This window comes from Dermacentor albipictus, chromosome 10, assembly GCF_038994185.2.
Source record: "Dermacentor albipictus isolate Rhodes 1998 colony chromosome 10, USDA_Dalb.pri_finalv2, whole genome shotgun sequence".
Classification (NCBI taxonomy): domain Eukaryota; kingdom Metazoa; phylum Arthropoda; class Arachnida; order Ixodida; family Ixodidae; genus Dermacentor; species Dermacentor albipictus.
This window is the reverse complement of record NC_091830.1, coordinates 47728798-47755317: the sequence shown is the minus strand read 5'-3', so window position 1 is coordinate 47755317 and position 26520 is coordinate 47728798. Positions and strand designations below refer to the sequence as shown.

Here is a 26520-nt window from a genome sequence, read left to right as displayed (position 1 = left end):
TTATGGTGTTTATAAGCATTTCTAAATTGGCAAAACGCGCTCTGAATGTGCCTTCAATCAATTTGCAATTCATTGCATTTGGTGTTTTTACTTCGTGGGAACGGTGAACACACAGGTAATGTCCCAAAGAAGAGACACGCTCGTGACGCGTCCCAGAAAGCCGTGGCAAGCGGCTTCATGCCGAGTGTGTAGATAATAGACGGCCACGATATTGCGATATCGCGTTGATAACGGTAAGTGGCGCTGGTGCGTTACATTGCCCAGTCTTGTGTTGTTGAAACACGGAAGTGTCGTGCGCAGAGTGCACTCGTATCGGTGCACGTGGCTTTATCTGTACAGGAAGTCTGCTGCTTTCGCGCTTTCAGTGCAACCTTTAACTGACGGCCGTCAAGCAAACTCAGACGAGCCAGAAACTCGGGAACGCATCCTGCATAGCACCCCCATGTGTGCCTCCAGGAAGGGTTTAGGACTTCGGTGTTCCGGCAGGACCTCGGCAACTCGCAGACTGCACCACCTTGTCTGCTGCATCTTCGCGAGTTGTAGTACATCCGAGAAGCCAACCAGGTTTGGGACCATCGCGTTCGGGGAATACCTTCGCCCGACTCGGACGTTGCCTTCACCGCCGATCCCCGTTCAATGCAGCACTCTGCATGGGTTTGTTCACCGGCGAGCATGCTGTAACCTTCCACTGCGATGTCCCAGTGTCGCACAAGAGGTATAGAATCCCCAAGTGTTCTTTGATGCGTGTCATACTTTTCGGTGCAAACGCCTACCACCATTTTTCCCTCGACAGACATCACACGTCGCCTTCGCCTTTGTGACGTCTTTGCGCATGCGCGTCAGTCTATGCATCCTGGCTTGGAGTTAACACTTCGAAAGATCTAGCGAACGATGCTGTGTGTAAGCATAAGAAATGCGTACAATAAAGTTATGGCCTTTGCGGTAGATAAACATTCCGTGAGATTACACGTTGCATGGGATGAAACTAAATGACACGCATCGCGGTTTGCTTCAAAGCACTACATCAACCTTTACACTAAAGCTTCTCCTCACACGTATTGCAACATGTTTGTTCGATCTGCATATATTTGCCCTAAATTTCCTCGTTTGTTTCAATTCGACCAACTGCAGGTGAACACCTTCGCCAGCGCTCGCTTCTTTCCTCGCAAAAAATGAAGACTATCACTGGAAGTAGCCAGATAGAACGAACACGCCAGGAAGTAAGCACATTGGCGCAGAGCCCGGCGATGATGGAAATAATCGGCGATTCATTCAAATACACGGCCAGGATTGACACGCTACAAGCGGGAAACCCAGCGAGGCTAATTGGAGCGACACGTGTTTTATCGCGCTTGTTGCGTCCTTACGCTACACCGGCGCAAAATACAGGTGTCCGATCCGGCGCGGTAGAGAACACAGCCGTCTGCGTCGCGCGTATACCTACCCTCCTTTGCCGGCCGCAGTTCCCAGGTGCGAGGCGGTTCGCCTGTTAAATGCACGAACGCGTAAACCTAACCAGAGGCTGGCTCGCTCGGTCTCGCACAGCTGCGACGGATGCGAGGACGGGAAGTTCATTCGGCGTCGACGATAGGGCCACGACGACAACCGGAGCGCGCGACACATCTGCGAACGCGAGAAGACGGCGATTCCGGAGCCGCTCGGTGCAATGTTTCCATGCCCTACACGTCGATTGATGAAGAATTTCTGCGCTTCCTTTGCGCGTGCCTTTGACAGTGGGCCACTCACTGTTGCGACGGTGTTGCTTTACCGGGCAGCGAGGAATGTGCGATAAAAACTGTGTCGGTTTTGAATTTGTGCCGGCGCGCAGTGGGAGATATTGCGTCGACACGTGATCGGTTTAGCCGAGGAAGAAAATGGGTGAGCCAATTTGTACCTGCTTCGATCTGGTTGCTTCATTACCCTTATGTTTGTCTGATTTGTTTTAGCGTCTTCACTTTTATTCTTTAAGGTACCCTCATTGGGCGTATATTCTAAGGGGTGAGGTTTAAATGTTGTTTATTCTAATTAGTGTCCACATGAGTTCAATGAAGAATATTAGCGTTTAGCTTATCAGCAAACGTCGATGAACTGGTGATTGGGCGGGGCACGCCGTTCCAGTCGGTTGATGATTGGCATCGGATGAGCGTCTGACCCCTTCCAGTGCTTCTCGCTTGTCTTCTTCTTCATCAGCGGTTAAGTTTCAAAATTGAGGCCGCTGAAAGGGCTGGCTATAATAAAACGTTAGTCAGGCAAATCTTCTTAATCCGCATTTTCTTGGACAAACAAAAACATTTTGTTTGTAGGTAACATAAATTATAAAATTCTGGGGTTTTACGTGCGAATGCCGCATAATAAAATTAATTATTGGGATTAACGGGCCAAAACCACGATTTGATTATGAGTCAAGCTGTAGTGGGGGACTCCAGAATAATTTTGACCACCAGTGCTTCTTCATCGTGCGCCTACAACGACGTGCATGGCTTTGTTCGCAATTTCGCCCCCGTCGAAACGTGGCCGCAGTTGGCTAAAGCCACAATTTACCAGGCACACCGTAGTGGGGGCTCGAGATTCATTTTAGGCTTTTGAGTGTGCGCCCAATGGCACGAGTGTTTTCGCATTCCGCCACCCATCGGTATGTGGCCGCCGCAGCCGGGTTTGAACCCTCGTCTTCGAGCTCATAGCATGATCACGAGGGTTGCAATGTGGGGTTGTTGGTAATGCATCTTCAAGGGGAGTACGGTAGTACGACCTGGTTTTCGACAATAAACAGTGTTGGAAGTAGCGCTGTGTGTGTCCCTTTGTGTCTTCTCTTGTCCCGTCTTTGAATCGTGCTACCATACTCCCCTTGAAGATCATATCATGATGTCATAGCCACTAATCTATCGCAGCGGGTAAATATTCCTTTGCATCGTCGCCTTTTATCCCCTTCATTGGCTCTTGGAAACCAAACGGCATTGCATAATTGTAAAACCCTGCAAGTGAACGGGTATAACAGCATGGTCGTATATTATCTATGCGCCTGAAATGATGCAGCCCCTAATATTCCCTCGAGCTTCTAGTTTCAGCGGAAACACTTCGCGCATTGTTGTGAGCGTATAAACGGCACTGCTCCGATGACAGAGAGACTCCTGAACGCTGACGTGCAAGCAGGAAACGTGCAGGAACCTTGCTCACAGGCAGCTGTTGATTCATTTGCTTGACGCTCGTCCTGTGTACATACAGTTCACAGACCTTCGAAAGAAAACATGAACACAAGTGCAGCCATGTGCTGCCTCATGGCAGAGCTAGGGCTCAGGGTTTTCAGTTTACGAGTCTACAGCTACGAGCCTACATGCCCTACGCTTTTCGGCCACTAGGTATGTGCAAGCTGTAGTCTTGCCGAACCGATCACGTGGTACGTGCGCTTGAATACACAACTTGCTGCTGGCTGCTTTTTGACCCGATAGACAACGTTGGTCGCTGTGTGTGTGCCCGAATAGGCAATTTACATTCTATGTTTGAAAAAAATCTGAGCCGAAGTATTAAATCCTTTACAAATAATGAATTTCTCATCAATAAATTGCACATGCACCACCACTTGAGTGCTAATCACAGTAACGTAGATAATTGCTCCGAAATCATGCATTCTGCTTGTTTTGTTCGCTTTAAAACAAAGCTTTCATTGCTTACGATTCCTCTGTTTCGCCTACACTCTCAAGCAAAATTACACCCTTTGGGCTGCATCTTGTCACACAATGGTAATCGCCATCTGTCTTGTCCGCGTTTCCTTTCTTTAACGCTGCGAGCCCGGTACTTCCAAGTTAGGAACGGCATGCGCGTTATCAACACGACAGAGCATTGTCGACTGGAAAGTAGCGAGCGCTGCGTTTTCAAGAAGGGAAACCCAAGGAAGACAGATGACGATTATTGTTGTTTGGCAAGATGCACCCCAAAGGATGTGAGAGTTTACGAGTGTAGGCCGGTCGGTCGGTCGCTGGTCGGGTTCTCGTCGAGTACATTCCTCTTTGCTCTTTAAAAAAAAAAGTGAGGCAGGTCTGTCTGTGGTATTCAAACCTCCAATCTAGCGTATCCAATATAGCGTAGAGGGTGAGGAAGCTGCATCCCAACACGCTCTCCCACTTTTTTGGTGACTCACCGTATGAACGTGTGGGACTGAGCTCATTTACATTCGTTGCCGCAAGGCTTTGGGTACAATGGTGACAAGGCGGTTCTCGAAAACAACTTTATTTATAGAAATTTCAGTAGGAATCCGTTTTTTAGAAGGCAAAAGCTTTCAGTGTCCAAGCCTGTTGATATATTACTTCCGCACACACAAAAAAACAATAACAGAGTAAGAATGTGTAAGCGAATACAACTCAAGATGCTAGGACGCGCGCTACTGGCGCTGACGCGATGAAATAAACTAAATTAAATGGGATACTACGCAAGAGAAGGACGTGGGTAGGGGAACAAAACATAATATTGTCATTGTGCATATATAACATGCTCAATCAGAAAGATGGAAAAAGAAAACTTAGTGGCACGAATTCGGTTCCTTCCTTCTTCGCTTCCGCTGGTTAAAAATGTTTAACGAAGTCCAGCAATAATGGAAACCCTATAAAGAGGAAGACGCAGGAGAAATACGAGCATTTGAATACATTCAAGAGAAAAAGTTGCTACGCCATATTATAATGTGACACGGTTTCAGAAAACCATGAATCGGGCATGTTGGCACGGCCCCCCTTTGCCGGGTTCAGATGAAATGACCAATAAGTCTGATGTTATTGTCCAGCCGTTAAGCTTATTCGAATGGCAAAGGCATGGACGTAATGTTGTAGCATCATTGAGATGCATCATTGAAGAGGCATCACACCGAACGTTCAATTGGTAATTCAAGAAATGTTTACGAAGAAACTTTATCCCTTCTGTAGATTCCATTAAAGAGGGTATACGGACATGTTTCTTTATTTGATTTTACTAGTGCGTTATAATTACTTGCAAATGAAACAGCGTTCACGATAATTTCGTCTTCTAACAGCACGTCAATATTATTACAGCAGCGCTAGATTAATAAACAGAATTCTGTGACCTTCTTATGCGACATGTTGAGAAAGTGAGACCACGTCTGAACTATGATTTTTTTTCATCCGAATTCTAATTTATATGCCTCTAATACACTTGGAAAGTTGATGTTCTGAGGCAACCAAAATACGAAATTTGTCGTCAAGATGGCCTTTATGTCAGAGTGGTGCAATATAAAAAGAGGGAAAATGTGAAAGCGAAGAAAGGACGGAGAGGTTTACCAGAAGATGTCTCTGGTTCGCTGCCCTGTAATAAGTAAGGAACAAAGGGGTACAAAAAATGACGTAAGAAAGAGTAAAAATCAACAACATAAAGCTGTCTGTGTGGGTGCTATCGCACAGTTTGGCAAGGTACCACATAGTCATACGATGTGAGTTCCCCATTTAAACGTTACAACGTCCCACAGTCACAATCTGTCGCACAAACTGTTGCCTAACAGGTAACGCGACAACGCATTTACAGTGGTCTGTGTTGATGTCCGTGTAAAGTGTACGTGAGTGTCCAAGAGTTTTCTTTCGTGTCATTAGGCGCGCTCAACGAACTGGTCTAGTGTGCATTAGACGCTGGGCTCTGCTGGTTCAATTAAAGGCACTCGCAAAAAAAGGTGCGCTATCGTTTCTTTGCTTCCGCAAAGCGGGCTGTTGATCATTCCAAAGACAAAGGAGTAAGCATTTAAAAAAGCTACTCCAAGCTATAGACAAGCTCGAAGGGTGCAATCACGTGATCGAAGTCCGGAAGTAATGCGAAGCCGTGAATTGGGGTTTAGGCTATTTCGAAAAAAAAAAGAGAAATACGACCCTATGTAGTTCCAAGTTTTTTGTTCTTGTTTTTCTTTTGTTTTTGTCCTTTTCTGCCAATAAAGGCGCTATAAGTAAGCGCTCGGTATTTTGTGCCCCACCGGGCAGGGGCGTGCGTCTTTAAGCATTGTTAACATACTCATTAGTGGGTCCTGTGTTAGGCCTATTGAGACGATGTCTGGCCTTCTCTGAGCGCTATACAAGTGGCGCTGGCGTCAGCGGTCGTGAGTGGTTTCCTCAGGACGGCCGACCTCACATGGTCTCGGGTCAGGGAGCTCTGGATGGAGGCCGAAGTTGCAGTAAAGGGTTGAAAGAGCCGGCTCCTTCAACAAGAGAAACTGGTCAGAAAGCTTGAAGAAAGAATCACGATTTATGCAGATTCTCGGATGGCACCAAAACATTGAAGACGTGGTCAGGTGCCGGGGTTGTGTAAGTCTCGTTTCTCAACAGCGCAAGCGCAATACTGGACCGCCTTAGGTGATAAATGTTGTAGTCGACGGGCACGTTATTCAGTGGAGGCCACGGTCACTACAGAGGGTTCACGAGAGCTCACAGGTCGGAACAGCGGCTGCGCTTGGTTCAGAAACCCCTGTATCTTTGCCTTCGTTAGTCACGGTGTACACGTTGGTGTTCGGGACTTGGCCTTTGCCCCTTTTTTTTTTCTTCAGTGGCGGCAGGGTGCACTACATAGAGGGAGTTGGTCCTGTGTGTCTCCGCGCTGAGTCGTTCTTTTTTTATTGGTGCCACGGTGGCCTTCACCTGAATGAACAGCCCGGTGCTCTGGTCGGACGCTTGTTGCGTCGGAGACCTTAACATGGCCGCATGGAGCTTGGACAGTTGTTGCACTCTGCTGCATCTAGCTTTGCTACCCAGCGCAAAACGGTAATTCTGTCGGTGGGGTTTGTTTTCCGTCTCATTTACCAGATCATATATTATCGCCCAAGCGTCATGCTCATGGCACCGCTGAGCGGAAGGGACGAGCACCCTCCCTCCACCGCTTACTCTCATGAAAGGTACGCAGCGTTGCAGAAACAGTTATTTCGGCCACATGTTGTAAAGAAAGTGGGAAAAGAAAAACAACGAAAAAAATTAAGCCTCTCCAGTAAGAGAGAGCTGATATAAGCATGACCGGCAAAGCAGATTGGCTGGAGGTGATACCAGCCACAATCTTAAAATCGGTAGGTATTGCGCGCGTTCCAAACGGCACACCTCAGCACACCACGCCACATTACAGCACACGAACCTGTTTTGAACTGAACCTCATGCAAGTGTTGTCTCGGCCGAAAGATCATCCGCAGGGCACCTAACGCTGCCGGCTTCGTCACACTGCGTATAGCGCCATCTCTCGAGCAGCGTAACTTACGGACCACTGGCGTTGAATCGGCAAGCATGTTTCAGCGACAAAAGATGACTATCATGTGTATGGTGGCCTATGCCTGACTTTTTAACTTCGCCTGTTGGAAACGACAAATAAAACTTCAGCATAGTGCAAGTTGCAGCTTGAGTGATATTGGGGACAAACATTAGGCAGTACCCGGAAGCAATATTTTTTGTAACTTGCTTGGACAGTAACTAGCGTGCGTAGTGCAGTCCTTTAAAAAAGGCGGGAGGGGGGAGGGTGAGACCACATTTTTTTATGTTTTGACTGGTTGCCCAAATGATCTCGTTTTGCTCTCGCCACTTGCCCGGATGTTCTCGTTTGAGTGCCCGAATAACAGCTCTGGCTTTTAGCTCCAGGTAACTTGGAGGTCACCTACAACGGGGGCTAAAAGCATTCCATGCTTAAGAACGCAAGAGCGATGGTGCGTCGTGTGGACAACAGTTACTCGGCGCGTGAGCTCGGTGCAGCCGAAACAGCCGGAGCTACAGGATAAGGTGACGGCAGCACCTCGGCAATTTCAACGTATTTTGAGTTACTCTGGTGGCTTGCCTATTCTAGTACATTGTAGCCGGGGCAATGGAAAGTCCTCCGATATTTGTCTGCCAGTAAGCTGAACCTCTTGCATACTGAACGGGGCTTAATTTCAGTTACGGGCACCGAGTAGTCGATACACACGATCACATTGGGGGAAAGCATTGCCACTATTGACCGGGCGTTCGTCACATTGTGCTTCTCCATAGATGGGAAAGAGAATAGTCTGCTCTTTCTCGTGAAGCTTGCAGTCAGTGACTATGCGCTGTCCAGTTGGTCAGTCAGTTCGTGGCACTAAAAATTACCGACGATTACGTTACTTCCTAATGCGAAATTTGAGCGCAGCAAATAAGCTGTTTCACCTTTTCGATAGATTGAGGCAAAGAAATCGAGCAACACATGTATGCGCTATCACAGAATTTTTTTTATTTTTCACACGTATTCCTTTAACAAAGACTCCACTAACAGTTCTTGACAGTCATGAAGGAAGCTTTGTGGTCGGAGAAATAGACTGATATATGTTCGACTTGGTACACCAATGCTTGATTCTCAAAGACGAGATTGCCACCGCACAGGGCGAACGGCAGCGGCAATTTCGGCTCGGGCGGCGCACATATACAGATCCGCCGCCACCGATCTGGCTCTCTGATTGCCACCGCACAGGGGTTGCATTGGAGGAGGAGCGAAGAAAGGAATTAAGTTCGAGCCGGCGCTTTGACAACCGGAGACTCGCAGGAAGAGGGCGGAGGGGGGCGGCGTGTACACCCAGCGGCAAACGATGGGGGCAGAAGCGCGCGCAGCAAGCGGACAACAGGATAAAGGGAGGAGGGAAGAGATAGCAGCGACTGACTGATGCCGCTGACGCCGATAGTGAGTCAACCCCAGCTGCGGAGTTGGTTTCAGGGACAACGCCGCCGATGCCGACACAAACAATATGATACCCTCGCTTCCGCAGCGCTAAGAACCAGGTCTAGCCGTGGGAAGGTGGTCACGTATTTGTCGACGTGCCGGGGCCTACGTGAAATAACCGGCGCGTCGGCAACTGAAGAGCGCCCTATCCGCCACACAAGAACAAGGGGGGGAGGGGGGGGACCCTTTCCTCCTCTTTCTGCATGGCGGCGACGGTGTTCTATGCAGTCACGTTATCTTGACTCTCTAGCGGCGTCAGCGGCATCCAGCGGTATCAGTCGGTCGCTGCTAGCGCTGGGGGGATGAAAGGGGGGCGGAGCTGGTTACGAGGCCGACGACAACGCCGACGACGACGCGAAACCCAGGAACGGACGCCAAAGAGCTGCGCTCTAAAAGAAAAGAAAACTGGTTGTTTCGCCGGAAGGACAAATCGTTCACCGCGATAGCAGGGTCTAGCATGGCGCTCGGACATCTGGGCCACTGCTCAACCTATACGCAGGTGTGACATCTTGGTGCGACGCAACGCGCAAGGCAAATTCTGTTAGGTACAAGAAACAGCGGCCTGGCAGTTATACGGAACGTGCTTCTCCCAACCCTTCTCACAGGCCTGCCAATTCTATGGAGCACGAGATCAGACTGGCCGGAAGCCGTCGGCGTTGTGCGAAACGCACTGAGTGATTCGAGTTGAATATCAAAATAGTTATCGAATAAATTTTGTATAATGAGCAGCCGTGTTTAGATATTCACGCGACGTTCACACTCTAGTATGAATAGTGTTATAAAATGTGCCCACACATCGCCCGGTATGAAGCGTGTTTATTAAAAAGCACAAAGGTAGCATTAGGAACAAATAAGCACTTTACTCGCATACATGGTCACTCTTCGCAAAAGGCCAACCAGCCCGGCCTCATGAGCAGCTTAGCCTGACCCACTATGTTCATTGTCACTTTTTACACATGTAGTACGAAGTTCGAGGTATATCTCATGCTTTATGTTTGTGCAATTACGGATGACACAAATAATGCCATTCGAAGAACCTTGATTCATTTGCAGTCACGAAATCCCAGCTTTAGCTGAAATTTAATGGTGTTTCCGGAAGCCAGCCCCGCATACTAACCTTCTTTATGATCCGGCGGGAATTATTTTGTTTTTGATTGGCAGATGACAAGTTAAATTACCTCCTTCCCAGGGCCCCCACATAGCAAGCGGGACGGTGGCTTGCATCACCAAGCTGTATTTTTCTTTTTTGCCGAATATTTTACCTATCTTATCTTTTCTAACAGGTGATAAATGCGCATTGCTTACATTTCTAAGCCGCGTGGACGTCTCATAGTGGACATCCACCGGATTTTGCGTTGTTGCATAGGTTGCGAACGGTGTGATGCATAAACCTAAAATAAACTGAACTGCACTAATTGAATTTACACGTAAGCTAAAGTGACACGTCGTAAGGATTTAGACATATACGTTATCCTGCATAATTTTTGTATTTCCTTGTACCCATGTTGTTTCCGAAAGCTACAGATATATAATTATATCGCTTTTTTTTCTCGTCACTTAGCGTGAAAACGTTGAAGTATCCCGAGGAACGGTTGACATGATGTGCGATATGATGAAAATGTAGACTTCGCCCAGTATACAATATTTGTGCATGCCATATAGTAGGATTTCTTAAAAAGAATCCGCTTAACCTCTCTCTGAATTTATATACTGTGTTGAAAGTGTTAGTATTACGTTAGTTTGTGCACCCTGGCCCGACGAACCCAGCAGCGAATAGGGCAGGGTGGAGCAAGGATTTTCTTTGTAAAGAAGACAACTGCATCCTAATTTACTGCCTTCTCTGTTTTCAATATGACATTAGTAGTGGACCTAAAACCAAGGTTTATTTTTTACACTCCGTTTACACCACCAGTTAATCACCACGTGTATTGTGCACCAGCCAGTGCGATTGCATGACGTTCACAAGAGTAACTCGTAAGTGCTAAGGCATTGGGTGCTAAAGGCGGCAAGGTAAAGGGTCCTAAAACCATCTTACCTGTTATCATATCGGTTCGTGCTAGGCGGCACCGTCATGTCATACAGCAGCCAACGTAGTTCCATGGAGCAGTAGCGGGACAACGTCCGCTAGTTGGTGAACTCTTATTGAAGCCGGAACAGCGCGAAATCCGCCGAGGTGCAAAGACCGGCACATGAACAGCGCTCGATGTCGTCATTTGATGCTAGCGCTTTGTTGTCTTTGAGCGTCGTCGAATGAATCTTTAAACGCTGCCGCATCGCACACGGCTGACAGTCTATCTCCTTGCGAGTGCTTCGCCTTCTCTCAAGACCAGCCGGAGGTACTGCGACAAGGCTCGACCATGAACCACCGAAAGGACCAGGGGCCCTATAACGTAAAACTATTTCAATATATTTTTATTCTAATGTCGTGACGTCAAATTTGCGTAATCGCCGACGCAAGCAGCGGGCGGTGACCCACAGTGTTGTCTGAACAGACCAATAAAACGCCCTCCTCGTTTATCGGAGGTCACTTTTGTTTGCTTTAAAAACGAATAAAATTGCCTGCATTGAGCGGCTTGTCTTGTCTAATTGGCTGACAAGAGGCGAGGAGCACGCTCAAGAGAAGAAGGATTCGATGGGGCCGAGCCAGTGCACTGAAAATCAATAACCGGATGAAAAGGGTGGCGCCGGCGTCTGTGATTTGGCCGCCTTCACTTACTTATCTTGCGGTGGCTGGTCGGAAATTGCGACGGCATGCAGCGGAAGGTTAACAATGCCGCTGAAACGGATCCTCAGCGAAGAATGGCTGGCAGAACGAGGTTGTAAACATGCCAAAAGTTACCTTAAACATTACACGGCCATGCAAAAAGCTTTATTGTATGCAAATAAACCCATGCTCTCCGGCAGGTGCGAGTCGCCAGTGCTTCAGCCATCAGCGGCAGCCATCTTTTATTCCTTTTGGGAACGGGGCAGCCTGCGGCTATGCAGAAGAAAACTCAGTTTTGTTCGACATAATAATACATCTTTAACGCGTACACGTCACTTTGACGTGCTGAGTTCTCTTGGTTTTGTGACGTCGCGTAACAGGCAGTTTAAGTGGGTATCGCCCGAAAACTTTTGATCAACAGCCGAGCGCTGATGGCGAAAATTCATCGAGTCATAGCTATTTTCCTTTTGTTCTTTCCAGTCATGCATAATCAGTGTGTTCACGTCATGTCAGGTGGGGAGCTATCGCGGCTTTCGTGACGTCGCGTGACAGATAGGCAAGGTGGGGGTGGTTCAAAAAAGTTTTTGATAAATGGCGAAGGGCTGATCGCAGAGTTGGGATAGAAAAGTTTGGAATAGCTTCAAGTTATAGCGCCCTTGTGCGCTTTCTGGCTTAGGCGGCCAACTACAACTCAGGTGTGGCTGACACCATGCCTGTGGCAAGCTTGCTGCCTGCTTAACCTCCAGAAGAAATGTGTGTCCCTTCACCACGTCCGAAGTCACCAGATGGAACCGCCGTGCTGATCATGCCGTCCGCCAGGCGGCTCTATCATTTAGGGTGGAAGAATTATCGAGCACCTTTGCTTAGTTTCTTTTTTTGTATTACGATGTATATTTCGTTGATAGAGCCACCACCCATCCACTCATACGATGTTCCCCAGAGCCAGTCATGGAGCTGAAATCATACGATACGTTCTTCCTACCCCCTGCACCCCCCCCCCCCCCCATGTGGGCCTCGCACTAGAAAATACTGCGGCGGGCTGGAGTTTCGCCTGCCGTTCGGGGTCCTCAAATTTAGCGAATTGGTCGGTGCTGGTCACCACCGTTCACACCTCAACCACACGTGCCTGCATTCAACTTTCAAAGCACGTGTAAGTATGTGTCTCTGCTGGACCTGCCTCTGCTATGAAACAGGAAAGAGAAGAATCACGTTTCGTAGGATTTATATTTTGTTTGCATGTGTTTTCAACCCTAGTTTGGTGCTGATTTGAGACTCAGAAGTAGAAAGAAAGCTTTGACAAAATTTTTCATTCATTTTTTTTTTCGATCTGCCGCACATGTTACATCCTGCTCACTAACCATAACATCCGTTTTGTGCAGGTTTCCTTTCTTTCTCCGCACTCAGCAGTCGATCGCATCAGTCTCAGGCACGGCAGGCACTGCAGTGGTTTCCATCTGGGTTAATCGTCGCCTTCTCATCAAATAATTCCTTTTGGCGACACGTTCCATGTCGACTTTGTATTCTTTATCCAATATTTTCTATTAAACATCTAGAGAGAGCACTGTAGCTGAATGCCACACATTGTATAGGTTCGCACATTCTTAAAGAAAGAAGTTGTGGCCTCATGGTTGAATTTCACTCAATGAATGGATCAGCAAAGGAAAGTTTATTGCATGAATAGGAAAAGTTAATACAGAACCATTGGGACCGATAGCCTACATGGCTAGAGACTGGTCCAATAAACAAAATACGATTAGCAATTTTGTACAACTGTTATTGGTAATAAATACAGATAATTGCTATCCAAAAGTGCTAATTAGCAATCAGCCCTAATTTTACAAGATGAACAACCACATAATAATCTACATCAATGACAAAACACGCATACAAGAGAAAAAAACTAAGGGTAGTACACAAAATGAAAAATACATCAACAAAATACCAGGCCAATGCTTGGTTACATACAAAGTAGCGCTTGAATATAATGTCGGAATTTGTCGCAAGTTTTATTCCAAGATGGAAGTAATTCCACATCTTAGCACCAGGTAAGTTTGATTAGCCTTTCACCGGACACATTAAAGCACACAGGGAGATTAGGATTGCTGTTTCTTGCGTGTCTAGTGTTTAGCGATGGGAAAATGGAGACTTTACGACGCAGAGGTGCATTAGTGTTTATTATCTTGCTTACTAGGCAGGAACTCTTGTGGTTCCGCATAGTAATAAACAACAGCACACGTGAACGTCTCTCAAAGAGTGTACTGGTGGGATGATGCGCTGCGGAAAAAAGTAATGATACGCACAGCCCGCTTTTGCAAGCGGAGTAACGGTGCTAGGTAAGTTGTGTATGTTTGTCCCCATTACTCGCAACAGTAACTAAGGTGGCAGTGAAACAGGCTAAAGTACAAATATCGTAGCAAAGTCAATTCAAAGTGTTGTCGTGCACGCATGGGAGTGTAACAGCCGAAGGGCAGCTTTTTTACAAACGGCGCGTATTCGGTCTTTCCACTGACGGTTGCTATAAAATATAAACTCTCGTCTACGAGTGGACCTGTGTTCGAAACCCGGCGACTCCGACGTGTGCAAAACGTGTGCAAAGCCGTCCTCGGCAATCCGGGACCATAGGTTGAGGGCACCAACGGGCTGGAAGCATGTTAAGGTTTCGTGCAGTGGCCAGCACTGTGATTTTTTCCGCAGCGAGCCCAAGCTTTAGTATTGCAGGGAAGCTTCTCACACGTCTGCTTGTCTCACATCTCGCCACCACACATCAGTACCCTCGACACTTGAGGAGTGGCTGGCGGACTCCTCCTCCGACTACGTACGTGCCATGATCGAGGTCATCACGACGCTCGGCTTGGCAGACAACTAGAACAAAGCGGGCGAACTCGGACCGGGGTTCTTGAATAAAGTTTATTCTCTCTCTCTCTCTCTCTCTCTCTCTCTCGAGGTGAGCGTCGACGATGTATTTCTCCAATCTGTAGGCGATCACTGTCGCGAGGGCAGCGTGTGGTGCTGCACTGCCTGCGTATTGTCCGCACATTGTCTGATGCACACGTGGCCCGCCTTGGTCCCGCCCCATGGAACTTATGTAGCAGGTTACCGATACGCTTGAAACATCTGCTGCTTCGCCGCAGCCAGTCTGCGGCAGGTTGTCCTGAGAGCCGGTTTACGCATACCGCGCACTTGGCCATTCCGTTGACTGCGCATGCGCGGAATGGACCCTCTGGCCGCGCGGATCCACCAAAGTGTGAGGTAAACCCTGCGTAGCTTTGCCAACTTCACCGATAAGTCAAGAAACGCAGCACATCAAATGTAAACGCTAGCTTGGCGCCATGATGCGCCAGACACTGCAGGCATAGTCGGATCGATCGCGTGCCGATTGACCGCGTTCAGCGTTTAGAGAGGAGCGTATGCGAGTAAAGCATGCCAGATTTATGCACTCTTTTCCTTTTTATGCCTACCTGTGTCATATCAGTAACCCCATTTCTGGCCTGCCCCCTATTCCTTACATACGTGAAGATCACGGTCACGCTGTAGGCAGGTACGGTGTGGTCAGTACACTATGCTGTTATCTCTCAACCAATCCCTGACTCTGGGAAGGAAAGCCCAGGCACAGCCGAAGGGCATGAGCTTTACCTCGTTTTGATAAGTGCTTATTTCATTGTTTCATTCTTGTTTACTATGTCTTTCAGCTCTCACATATAGAAAGAAAGCATTCTCTTGTGATAAGCCACGGAAACCAACGCGGACTGAGTACCGTGCGCTCAGCAGCCGGGAAGATGTCAGAGAAAGAGCAGAGGACGCTAGCTGCAGTCTGCTTCCTGGAGATGTCCCGGACCGGCAGCGAGCACTATCGCTCAAGAGAGATGTGGGCTTGTTCAGCAGTATCACCCTCCTGCTTGGTGCAATCATAGGTGAACAAAATTCGCCCTTTATCTCTGTTCCAGGTGCATTCCAGGTCCGTCCCGACTGTTTCTAGATCCTACGAAACAAATTGAAAAAAAAAATACTTCAATACAATGCGGAACCGCTGGAGCTCAATTTTAAAGCGTCCCCTATTGTTCTGCATTAGAATTATTAACTGGCACACGACGGAAAACGCAACCCCTGCAAGTGTACGGCATTCCACATTTCAGAGGGTCTGAAAAAATCTATATCTTTTCGTACTTCTTATACCAAACGCAAACACATTGGTAAGAGAAAATAATGTAAAATAACATCTTTGTGCAAGCCCGCAACATCAACGCAAAATGGTAAATCTTCCTTTTGAACAAGAAGCTAGAAAGCGAGCCTTTCTGAGAATTTTTTTTTAATTTCTGTTGTGTGAACGAGTCTCTCCGGGGTTTATTTATTTTTTTTTTCGTGCGTATCTTCACACAAGCTGATCGTGCAGCAAAGTGAAGGAGTGTTGTTATTTTTTCATCCTTTTTATAAGAAGAGCGCGGAATGTATACTCGACTCACGCCACTACAGTTTAATCTCTGCTCAGACGGACATCATTCACAAGAAGAAAAAAATAATCAAATGCGCAAAAAAAAGAAGTACCTAAAGTAATGCACTTCTTTGTTACAAATGTTTCCGTAACACCTTTATTTCGGAGCGTCAAAGGCAATCGTCACAAAGGTCCCGTCCCGCGTTTCTACATTTTAAAACGACCATCTAAACCGATATATGTCGTGTCCAATTATTAGATCAATTCACCTGTTTACCACGCCGCACTGCGAAACATGGCTCGTGGTACAACCCTACAGTGATGCATCAGGACCGCCTATAAAATGAAGGTTTAATGTACGGCGCGATGAAGTTGTTCGTCTCGCCCATGCTGCCCAGGTGACTATACACCCGACAGGGAGTGGCGCATAGCCCCAGTCAGACTAAATCCGAGGACACCTAACCGCTTCTTGTAAGTTCTGAATGCGCACGCATTCACGTCCAATGCGTCCTTCGAGTTATCGACTCCTCGCTGCCAACCGAGCGCTTTGAGACACTTGGTGCGTTTTCATTTGGCCTTAGCGAAGCGCACTTAAAACGCAGGCCAGAGCTTGCGCGTACAAGAACCGCGTGGATGACGCAGGCTCCCGAGAGCGAGAGAGAGAGGGTGACGTGGCGTCGCGGCGATGCCCTCTCCCCTCACGCAGCAACTGGCACGCTATTGCGGCAGGAGGTGTTCCCTCTCGCCCGCTCGGCTCCGTCGAGGCGCGCTGGTGGCGTGGCGTCGCAGCCAATGGCAGTGAAAGCTTAGGTGCCATTTCGCGGCTACAGACGACGGACAAAAGGCTTTTTCGCTCAATGGGCCGTTTCACACTTTCGCATCATTAAGATTGTGGGAAAAGAAAAAGCGCAACGGGTAGCTTCGTCTTGCGCCATACTTTTACGCCACAGGGGCTGCACAGAAAGCCGCGTTTCGCGGTGCAGCGTGTGTAATCGGCTTGAATGAACCAGACATTCGACACCCGTTATTTCCGTCGACATCGCCATTTCGCAATGTAGAAACAGAGAACTTCACATTCATGACGATTGCCTTCAACTTTCCTCTACAAACAAGTACCGTAAACCAAATAAATAGAAAACTAATTAATGTGATTAGTTTATTTACTGAAAGGATTGCTTCGGTTTTTCTCTGAAATGGTGTCCATTTGAGCAGATATGCCTTATCTAGTGACGCAGCTTTTGTAACTTGTGTAGACCTTTCCTTTATAAAGTGTTCGATGTAAGAAAGAACACTGTATACAGTCTCTAGTGCCACAGAACAGCGCGCAAGCGCAAGTTTTCTGATGAAAACCACAACTCACAACAGGTACCAAAGACACAAGTGAAACTGTTGCTGCATGGTCATCACTATCGTGCATAATCATAGCGCATTTAATATATCGAGAAATACTTACGCTACTACTGAGTAACTATTTTCTTCGTGAGATGCAATATTGTTGAACTGGAATATCAGGCTACCCCCAATCTAACAAATATTTTGTACACGAGCATCCTGTAACCTCGTTGTTTCAGGCACGGGTATCTTCATAACTCCTGGAAACGTACTCAGAAACTCAAAGTCCATAAGTGTCGATCTTTTCTTGTGGACACTTGGTGGACTCAACGCATTCATAGGTAAGTAAAAATCTCTCTTTTGCGCTTGTTGAAAAAAAAAGGGGGCAAGTACACGGGAGATCACCTCAACATCGCAAAACCAACTGTCGGTGTGGCTACAATGTTCTAAACTCCGTTGTTGCAAAAAGGCGACGTATAGAAAAATGTAATTCAGATCCCATGCACTGTGGGAATCCATGTAAGCGAAGCTTTCTGTGCTCTTTGCTTTGATTGACGACAATTAGCGGTGATGTTGACGGTGAATGTTTAATTTTTTCAACGTTTTGCCCAACACAAGAGTGGTAAGTTCATGTTAGACGTTACCTTGCGTGCAATAGTGCTGTTTGTCTGCGTAGTACATAGCATACACAGGGAGAAGCATTTCCTTGAGGCGTTGTTGTGCGCCATATTTCATAACCTCTGACAGGGTTGAGCATTGTCATTGCCTCACATGGCAGTTCGCATCATGGCAGAAGCATTAAACTTGAATTGGATTATGGGGCTGTGTACGTGCCAAAACCACCATCAGATTGTAAGGCACGCTGTAGGGGCGCACTCAGGATTAATTACGGCACCATGGTGTTCTTTTAACGTGTCCCTAAATCAAAGTGTCCCTAAATCAAATTTCGCCCGCTAGAAATGCGACTGCCTCGGTCAAATGCGCGACTTCGAGCAATGTCATAGCCGCAAAGCTATCGCGGCAAGCACAGAAGTGTTCATTTGACGTGCGGCCACTTCCATTGTATCGCCTATAGACACTGCGGTGTGCTTTAAATAATGGGGGTCTGCTTCTACATGCCCTGCATAAGTTGTACGCTAGACATATTTGCATAGCTTTATTTTTCAGAAATAGCAGCAACGTACTCTACCGCACCTTGAACTTAAGTTTATCCATAGTTTCATTGCCTTCTCACGTTACCTTTTCCCGTGTATTCGTACGGGAACTGCGAGCGAAGTGTGGCAAGGCTGTTGTCCGCTCGTTTCGCGACTGGGTTGGTCCTACTCATTCTCTGCCTCCTCTGCCCCTCCTCTCTTCCATTCTATCTAGCTTTCCTCTGGACTTACACGTTGGTAGAAAGGTAAGCGCTTGCGGTGGGGCACGGTTAATACCATCTGTCAACAGGCTAAAATGGCGATCGCCCGTGAGCTCCAGAGGTCATTGTGCACATTTTGCCACGCTCCTTCTATATATATACACGCTCTGAACCACCCCTCGGCGTGGTGTGCCGGACAGCAGCAGCCACAACAGCCACAGCAGCAGTAGCAGCAGCTGCGGCAACGTCGAACTAAATGGCAAAATAAATTAAGCATCGCATTAATAATATGGGATAACAAAAGCAGAATACCAAGGCTACCACTGATAGCCCGTTATTTGAACCCCTTCTCCTCTTTGCGAACAAATCTCAATGTGATCATCATCATAGTCATCATCATCATCAGCCTATCTTATGTCCACTGCAGGACGAGGGCCTCTCCCTGCGATCTTCAATTACCCCTGTCCTGCGCCAGCCGATTTCAACTAGCTACCGCAAATTTCCTAATTTCGTCGCACCACCTAGTCTTCTGCCGTGCCCTACTGCGCTTTCCTTCTCTTGGTACCCATTCTGTCGCGCGAATGGTCCAACGGTTATCTAATCTGTGCGTTTCATGACCTGCCCAACGCCACTTTTTTTCTCTTGATGTCTATTAGAATATCGTCTATACCCATTTGCTTACTGATCCTTTAATGCGATGACGCTGTACAACACAGTCACCGACCTTTTCTCGTGATCAAAATGCTCAACACTCGGTGGGTAGATCTTAGAGTCAATGTAGCGCATTGCTTGTGTAGGCCGATATGGTATGTAAAATTGCTTTAAATTTTGGTGCTAGGCCTATATGGGAAAGTGGGCAATGGCAAGGGAGCTAAGTATGGATCACGATATAAGCACAAGCAAATAAACACACACACAACTATTACAACCATCATGCACCAAAATTTTAAAATATGCAAATGCCACGTAGCTGAACACAACAAAGGCAATGTTGGTTGCCGTCGCTTGGAAATACTGAGATAATTATTTTTTAATCTACCTTATTAGATAATTGGACCTTATTAATTATTCTACTTCTCAAATATTATAATTACATGAAAAGTGTGAATGAGAAAATTCAGTTTCGAATGACAAAAACATCTTTCTGTTCCTCGATACGTGCTACATAAAATTGCTTTTGTGCCAGTAAAAGAATCCCACGAATACACGCGAAGGGCCTCAAGCGGCCAGTCATGCGGCAATCTTGTTTTTTATGCCCCACGGACGAACGCCAGCATGGGACCCGCAGAATTACTTCATAAGAGTGCTGATGGCTTTATTTATTTATTTATTTCATGAAAGCAGGCAACAGTAGCCTGTGCAAAACCTTCCCGAAGCGCCGAACCACTCACAGAGGGGCTCAACTTTGCGTGAACAAATGTCCCAGAGGTTGATATGACAAAGCAGAAGCTTCAGACAAAGGGCTTTACGAACGTGTGCAAACACTAAGCACAAATCGTTGTCGCGAGCAATAGGTAAATAAAATATCAATGAAGCAGTCATTTAATAAATCAGACATTCCATTTACTCTCCTCAGGTGGCCTTTGCGCGGCCGAAATGGGTGCACTACTACCGGCATCTGGTGGCGACTACGCTTACTTCCTCGCTGCCGGAAGGCCATACGGGAAATACGGTGACGTGCCTGCCTTCATGCTTGCCTGGGTGTGCTTCTTCGTGGATCCTGCAAGCACGAGCATACAGGGTCTGACCTTCTCGACGTACCTGCTCAGTCTGCCGTACCCAAGCTGCGAGCCGCCTTACGAAGTTAAAGTTTTGGTCGCCTGCCTCTTCATCAGTAAGCGTGCTCTAAGTGCGGTGGTCTGAGTTCATGTGGGTTGCACTACCTTCGGCACTCTCCTGAAAAGGCTTGTCCTGCCACGCTTGAAAGCTGAGAGTCACTGTTTGCAATAGCGCCGGCGACGGTGACTCCTTCAGCTTGCTGTTACGCGATCGGTTGGGCCAGTGCATGCTTAGGAAATCGGTGAGCATTCGAGCATCGAAGTGGAGCGTAGTAGTTTAAACCTGAACGCTATCAAATATTGTTTATACTGAAATGTCGTGGAGAAAGCCAGACCTTCATAACGCCCAGGCAACCTCGCTCTGTAGATCAAGAGCGGGAACGCCAAGCCCGCAGTACAGCTAACGCCTAAACATTCGATTGGCAGACTCGTGGCCATTCGTGAAAGTTTATAAACAATTCTAAGTTCTTTCAAAATTTACACGATTTACCCGCCGCGGTTGCTCAGTGGCTATGGTGTTAGGCTGCTGAGCACGAGGTCGCGGGATCGAATCCCGGCCACGGCGGCCGCATTTCGATGGGGGCGAAATGCGAAAACACCCGTGTACTTATATTTAGGTGCACGTTAAAGAACCCCAAGTGGTAGAAATTTCCGGAGTCCTCCACTACGGCGTGCCTCATAATCATAAAGTGGTTTTGGCACGTGAAACCCCATAATTTAATTTTTTTTTAATTTACACGATTTGCACGTAACTGGCTTCTGCACCCTCCTAAATCGAATATTTCTTGCCAAGTTCGAAGAACTTTTTCGCACCTATCTGGCCCCTAACACCGAACGCATGTATTGGGATGGTGGCGCCATGCAGGAAATGTGAAGCGAAGAAGTAGTTTGCGAGGTTATTGTGTCAGGCACTGCAGTTTCATACAATAATTACCAGAGGGAAATATGGCGCTAGTGTCTAGGGGAGCTAGAAGTAGGGCGATTCAGCCCGCATGGGGAGTATGGTTTGCACATAAATTTTCCTTATCCTCGTTTCTTTTTTTTTCCGGGGGGAGGGGGGGGGGGTGTCGAACTGGCTTTGTGACTTCGCATACTCATCATTTTCAACAACAACAAAAAAAACGGTCAATTTGTCCTCGACAGGGTGCGAACAAACGACTCCTCGCACCCAAGGCTGATACTGAAACCATTTCGCCACGTGTGCATATGCTGAAAAGTGGCATAGAACACCCTTTCTCGGGAGCAAGCCACGCGAGAAAGACGTTCAGACGCTTTGCGCGTTTCGATCCCCCTGTTTCACTAGATGAAACCGACACATCAGAAACATAACGAGGGCATCGCAACACTGTGGATCACCCCAGAACATTTACACTATATATATATATATATATATATATATATATATATATAAGATGTACTGCATGTGAATATGTATATATAAGGCCCTGTCTGTCATATTAAACTGCAAATAAAACCATTTGGTCGTATAACGTGCTGCTTTTTAATACTAATATTTATACCTCAAAAACCACACCTCATGTACACGCACATGTGGTTCATGAGCAAGTCACACCAAGAATGCCTCGCTTTACGTATATATCAACCGGGGTTGAGTTTGCCATATTTAGCTTGTGTGTAACATCCTGCCGTTGTAGGTGATGCCGTGCTTTCCTGGGGCGCGATAAAGACTGGGGGGAAGGGGGGGGAGTTAGGCAGGGGACGGGGTGTGCTGCAAGTGTCCACCTAGTGGACATGTCCATTTCATGTCCACATGTCCATTTTCGTCAATTTCTGATTGGCAGAGCTGTTGCACGCGTCAGATGAAGACGGGTACCCCTAGTCTATCAGCACTTCAGCAGCAAAAGAAAAGGATATGTCCAATAGGTGGACGCTTGAGTAACCCCTGAAACACCCCCCTCCCCCCCAGGACTCCAGTAGGCAAATGGTACAGATAGATGTGCGAGAAGCAATTCTGAAGCAAGTATCGAGAGAAACCGTGTTTTTTTTTTGTTGTTGTTATTTCTTACTTTTTGTAAAACGACAATGACTAAGGGGAATCTTACTACAATTTTTAATGGAACGTCCTTCGTAAAGTACTACCTGGATTGTCGGTCTGGTTTTTTTTTTCAGCTTTTGCGACGGCAGTGAACTGCTTCTCACTTAGGATGTCAACAAGCGTGCAAGACGTCTTCTCTGGAATCAAGTGCTTGTTCCTCTACGCTGTGATTGTCACTGGCGCTATATACTCATTTTATGGCAAGTTACCATTTTATTTATTTAGATTGGATTATTCGTGTGTAAGCTTTAAGTTTACTTTTTCTTCGTTTTTCTCTGCAATCAGGTAACCATATTTGGGATTCACACCCATCAGACAATCTCCCCTCGACTGGAGATCTAACCTCGGCTTTGTTTTCTGCGCTCTACTGCTATGGTGGATGGTAAGCTGCCTCTCTCGTAACTCTGGAGACATGTGACACGTAGCGTACATTTAACGAAGAATCAGATAATACACCCTCGTAGGATGAGCTACAAACTAGGTGGAGCGAGCTTGAGCAGCTTGGTTTCGGTCGACGAAGTAATTTCTCCGTTTGGCATTGTCTCCTTCAGTATTCTTCACTGCGGCCGTATCGTTTCCGGCTCTACTCGTTCACAGCAGAGAATAATTCTTAAGAATATTTTCAAGGATAAGACCACAGTTTTGTTATTATCATCAAAATAATAATAAAATTGCCCCCTCGCAGAAATACAGATGAACGACTAATAAAAAGACGTCGAGCCAGGAAAAAAAGGAGCATTGTCATGCCATTTTATGTAGTCTCAATTAACAGGCGTATACTATTATGGGCAGGCTGTTGTGTCATCATCATCGGGCAGGCTGTTATCATCATCAGCGTTACCATGATGATGATGATGATGATGATGATGATGATGTGTGGCTACGTGGTTTCATCCAGATTAGGCCTCCGATTTGCAGCCACGAATTTGAGGCGTGAATTTCGGAAATGTGAGAAAATGGTGCATAAATTTATAGCGAATAAGCGAATAATTAATTCTATAGCGAATAATTTTATGTTATGAAAATTATGACTTAGTAATCCCTTTATGCACGTAATCGAGCTCTAGTGGCCATATTAAATGGTACAAATTTAAATTGCCTCTCGAAAAGGCTTCAGTATGTGTAAGCAATCGCAGAACTGTTCGGCGTAGCCGACGTAATCACCGAACCACACTTGCACGGACATATAACATCGAGCCCATGAGAACGAACGTGCGAAGTCTCGCTGCCTCTGAGGCACAGAGTCATAACATGAATGAGCACGGACTCGCCGACACCATCGCATTAGTTCAAGTGCCTTAGGTTCAACTCAAAGAACAAGCAAGTGTTTGCGCCACCCCACGTGTAACGCAACCGAGCATAATCAAATGTTTCCTTAAAGACTTTCGTGCTCAAGTTCTCTGCTTTATGGAGTTGATCGAAAGTTATTCACAAAACTTCACGGCTATTCGGAAGTGTCAGTTAGTCTGCACACAGTGCTTGTTAGTGCTTTCTGTGCGACGGGCCACTGCTTCGCTTTGCGCAGGTTCGCCATCAACTGCATCGCCGAGGAAATCAAGAACCCCGGCCGCAACATACCCGTCGCCATAGCAGCCAGCGTCGCCCTCACGATGATCACGTACCTCCTCACCAACATCGCCTTCTTCGTCGTCCTCGACGCCGACACCATAGCCAGCACGGACGCCGTCGCCGTCGCCTTCGTGGGCGCCGCGTGGGGCCAGGGCATGGCCCACGTCGTGCCCCTGGTCATCGCGCTCACCGTGTTCGGGACGACCTGCGCGGGCGTGCTCGCGTCTTCGAGGGTGTTCTTCGCCGCGAGTCGCCAGGGTCACCTGGCCCGCGCCATGTCCTACGTCCACGTCGACAGCTCCGTGCCGCTGGTGGCCATGGTGGTCCGCGGCTTGCTATCCGTGACCTTTACGCTCGTCGGCTCGGTCCACTTCCTGATCGAAGTGAGCGTGCTGCTGGGCAGCGTCATAGAGGCGGCGAGCGTCGTGAGCTTGTTCCTCCTGCGCCGCTCGATGGCCGATGCGCCGAGACCTTACCGAGTGCCCACCGTTGTCGCCGTGTTGAGACTGCTCGTGTGTTTCTCTCTGGCCGCCGTGACCCTCGTACAAGCTCGGCGGTACGCGTATCAGTATGCGTTGGTGGCGATCGCGTTCGCGACGGGGGCCGTCTACTACTACTTTTTCGTGAACAAGAAGGTGCGACTTCGCGGATGCGAGAGGGTCGCGGTGCTTCTACAGAAGTGCTTCAAGTCGGCGCCTTGCTCGAGAGAACTCGTGAACCAAGAAGTACCCGTTGCGGAATGGAATTAGTGCGGTCGAGCGTGAACCAATGCGAGCTATGGTTCGGAACGTGTGCTCTGCGATGACGCTGCGCGTATTTGACGCGGTTATATTTGAAATTGATCTCAACATGATGTCTTTCAAGCTCGGTGAACGAGCACTGCTGAAGTCTTGAGATATTCGGTCAACCGAGGCAAATGATGGCGACGCCGCCTGTTATGCTGCACCCCCTAGCGCAGGAGAGTGTGCTGTGGGCCCACAATTGCATTTTTTGAATGCGAATGCATTATATGCCCCATTACGCGAAAACCCGGCGTTCTAGTCGGCAGCGTGACTGAATCGTGGTACCAAGAATGGCCGACGGCAAACAGGTAATTTTGGTAAGATATAATAAGGTAACATATAATTTGCAAAATAAAATTGTTATTTTGTGCACTTGCCCTGCAGCACCAGAAAAATGAACTCACCGAAGTGTAAAAGAAACGTTCTCCTATATTGCTCAATTTCCTTAATTTTCCTGCAGTTTTGATAACATCTGTTTTGACGCCACTGTCAGCTAGTAAACAAAGTGTTCAAAATCTGGGAGAGACGCCAAAAGCGTCCTTTGTTGCACAGCTTGAAATTGTGAGTAAAAGTGCTGACATCATCAGTTCTTGCTTATTCTTTGTTCGTTTCGTGCGTTTACATTTTTGATGTTTTGTATTATTGATATCTTAAGTTTCATATACATTTGTGAGTGAGATTAATTTCGAACTTAAGAAGCCGTAATATCTTTCTCAAACATAAACTGTAACGATACACTCTAAAAGTCGTTAGAACACCAAGCGCATAATTGTCCATTTTCTTTCTCTAGGTGTATCAGGTGACCTTACGTCTCGCTTCCGGTTAGGAAAAAAAAACAATCATTCTTCAAATATACATTCCTTTCAAAACAGCTAAAAAAGTCGAATGAGCTAGGGCTGAAAATGTTGCGACAGCTAAATTAAGCGCCCATTCTCGCAAATTCACATACCCCGAGGATAGCGCTCTTCGCAAAAGTCGTATTTCTGCCACTGTTTCTACCCCGCTGGCACGCTTTAAGCCGGGGTGCCGAGTGTAGAGCAAATTTAGACAACTGGAACAAAACTGTGCCACTCGCACAAAACAGCTCTTCTATGCGGAAAAGCTGGCGTTACAGCAAAACACACCGCTGCTGCGGCTCCGCGCAGAACACCGCCGCCTTCTCGCAAAACCAAAAGCAAATCAAACAAGCCGCACGACTTAACGCGTCCTAAAGCATTCCCCAGCGGTGCAATCACCCGGACGAACAATGACTTGCTATTCTGGCATCTCGAGACTCTGCTCGTCGCTCGCGGTGACAACGGGTCTCCCTGCGTCGGTCGTGACGAAGCGGCCGGCCAATTTAGCTCGCCCGAAAGTAAGCCCCTGTCTCGGCGCCGCAACACCGAGTCCGCCCGGTCTTATTCCGGGAGGCACAACCAGTGGCCTACGCCCATGCCTTGCGGCTCGCTTTGTTTGTGCTCCTGCCGCTGACAGCACGATACCCATCCGACGGCGAAGAGGCCCGAAAGAAGCCCAGAATGGACCCGCGATCCCTTGGCGGCTGCAGTTGTGAAGCCGTTGCAGCCGTTGCGTAAAAGTCTGCTCGAAGTTACGCATGAGTGGCGAACAGTGCCAACAGAAAGTAAAAAAAACACAGTGTTTAGTCGCGCTACACGGCGGAGTTCTCGTTTTGGCCGCAGTGCGGCGTGCGAGTCGTAATGGGGAACGAAGGACAAGGCCGAATGACTGAATCCTCTTTCTCCCTGTTCGTTGTCTTCCGGAACTCAAGCGCAGACTCTGCTGATGGGGCTTATGGCTCATTCACACCGGAGACTTGAGGAGGTCACGCGACCATTTG

At 47.5% G+C, this 26520-nt stretch overlaps 1 protein-coding gene and 1 long non-coding RNA gene across 6 annotated transcripts in view; one reads left to right on the top strand and one right to left on the bottom strand.

Annotated features, from left to right (window-relative positions):
* The first annotated feature begins 708 nt into the window (after positions 1-708).
* LOC139050542 (Y+L amino acid transporter 2-like) lies at positions 709-25269 on the top strand. The gene is made up of 7 exons (XM_070527057.1): positions 709-1878; positions 15073-15294; positions 17384-17485; positions 20075-20332; positions 22407-22532; positions 22618-22714; positions 23858-25269. Exons 1-7 carry the CDS (start codon positions 1875-1877, stop codon positions 24648-24650), a joined length of 1602 nt encoding a protein of 533 aa, XP_070383158.1. The 5' UTR covers positions 709-1874; the 3' UTR covers positions 24651-25269.
* LOC139050545 (uncharacterized) overlaps positions 15225-26520 on the bottom strand; it is a 44675-nt gene continuing 33379 nt past the window's right edge. For all 5 annotated transcript variants that reach the window (XR_011508944.1, XR_011508945.1, XR_011508943.1 and 2 more), the window contains one exon: positions 15225-15362. This is a non-coding gene — a long non-coding RNA (uncharacterized lncRNA). The remainder of the gene's footprint in view (positions 15363-26520) is intronic.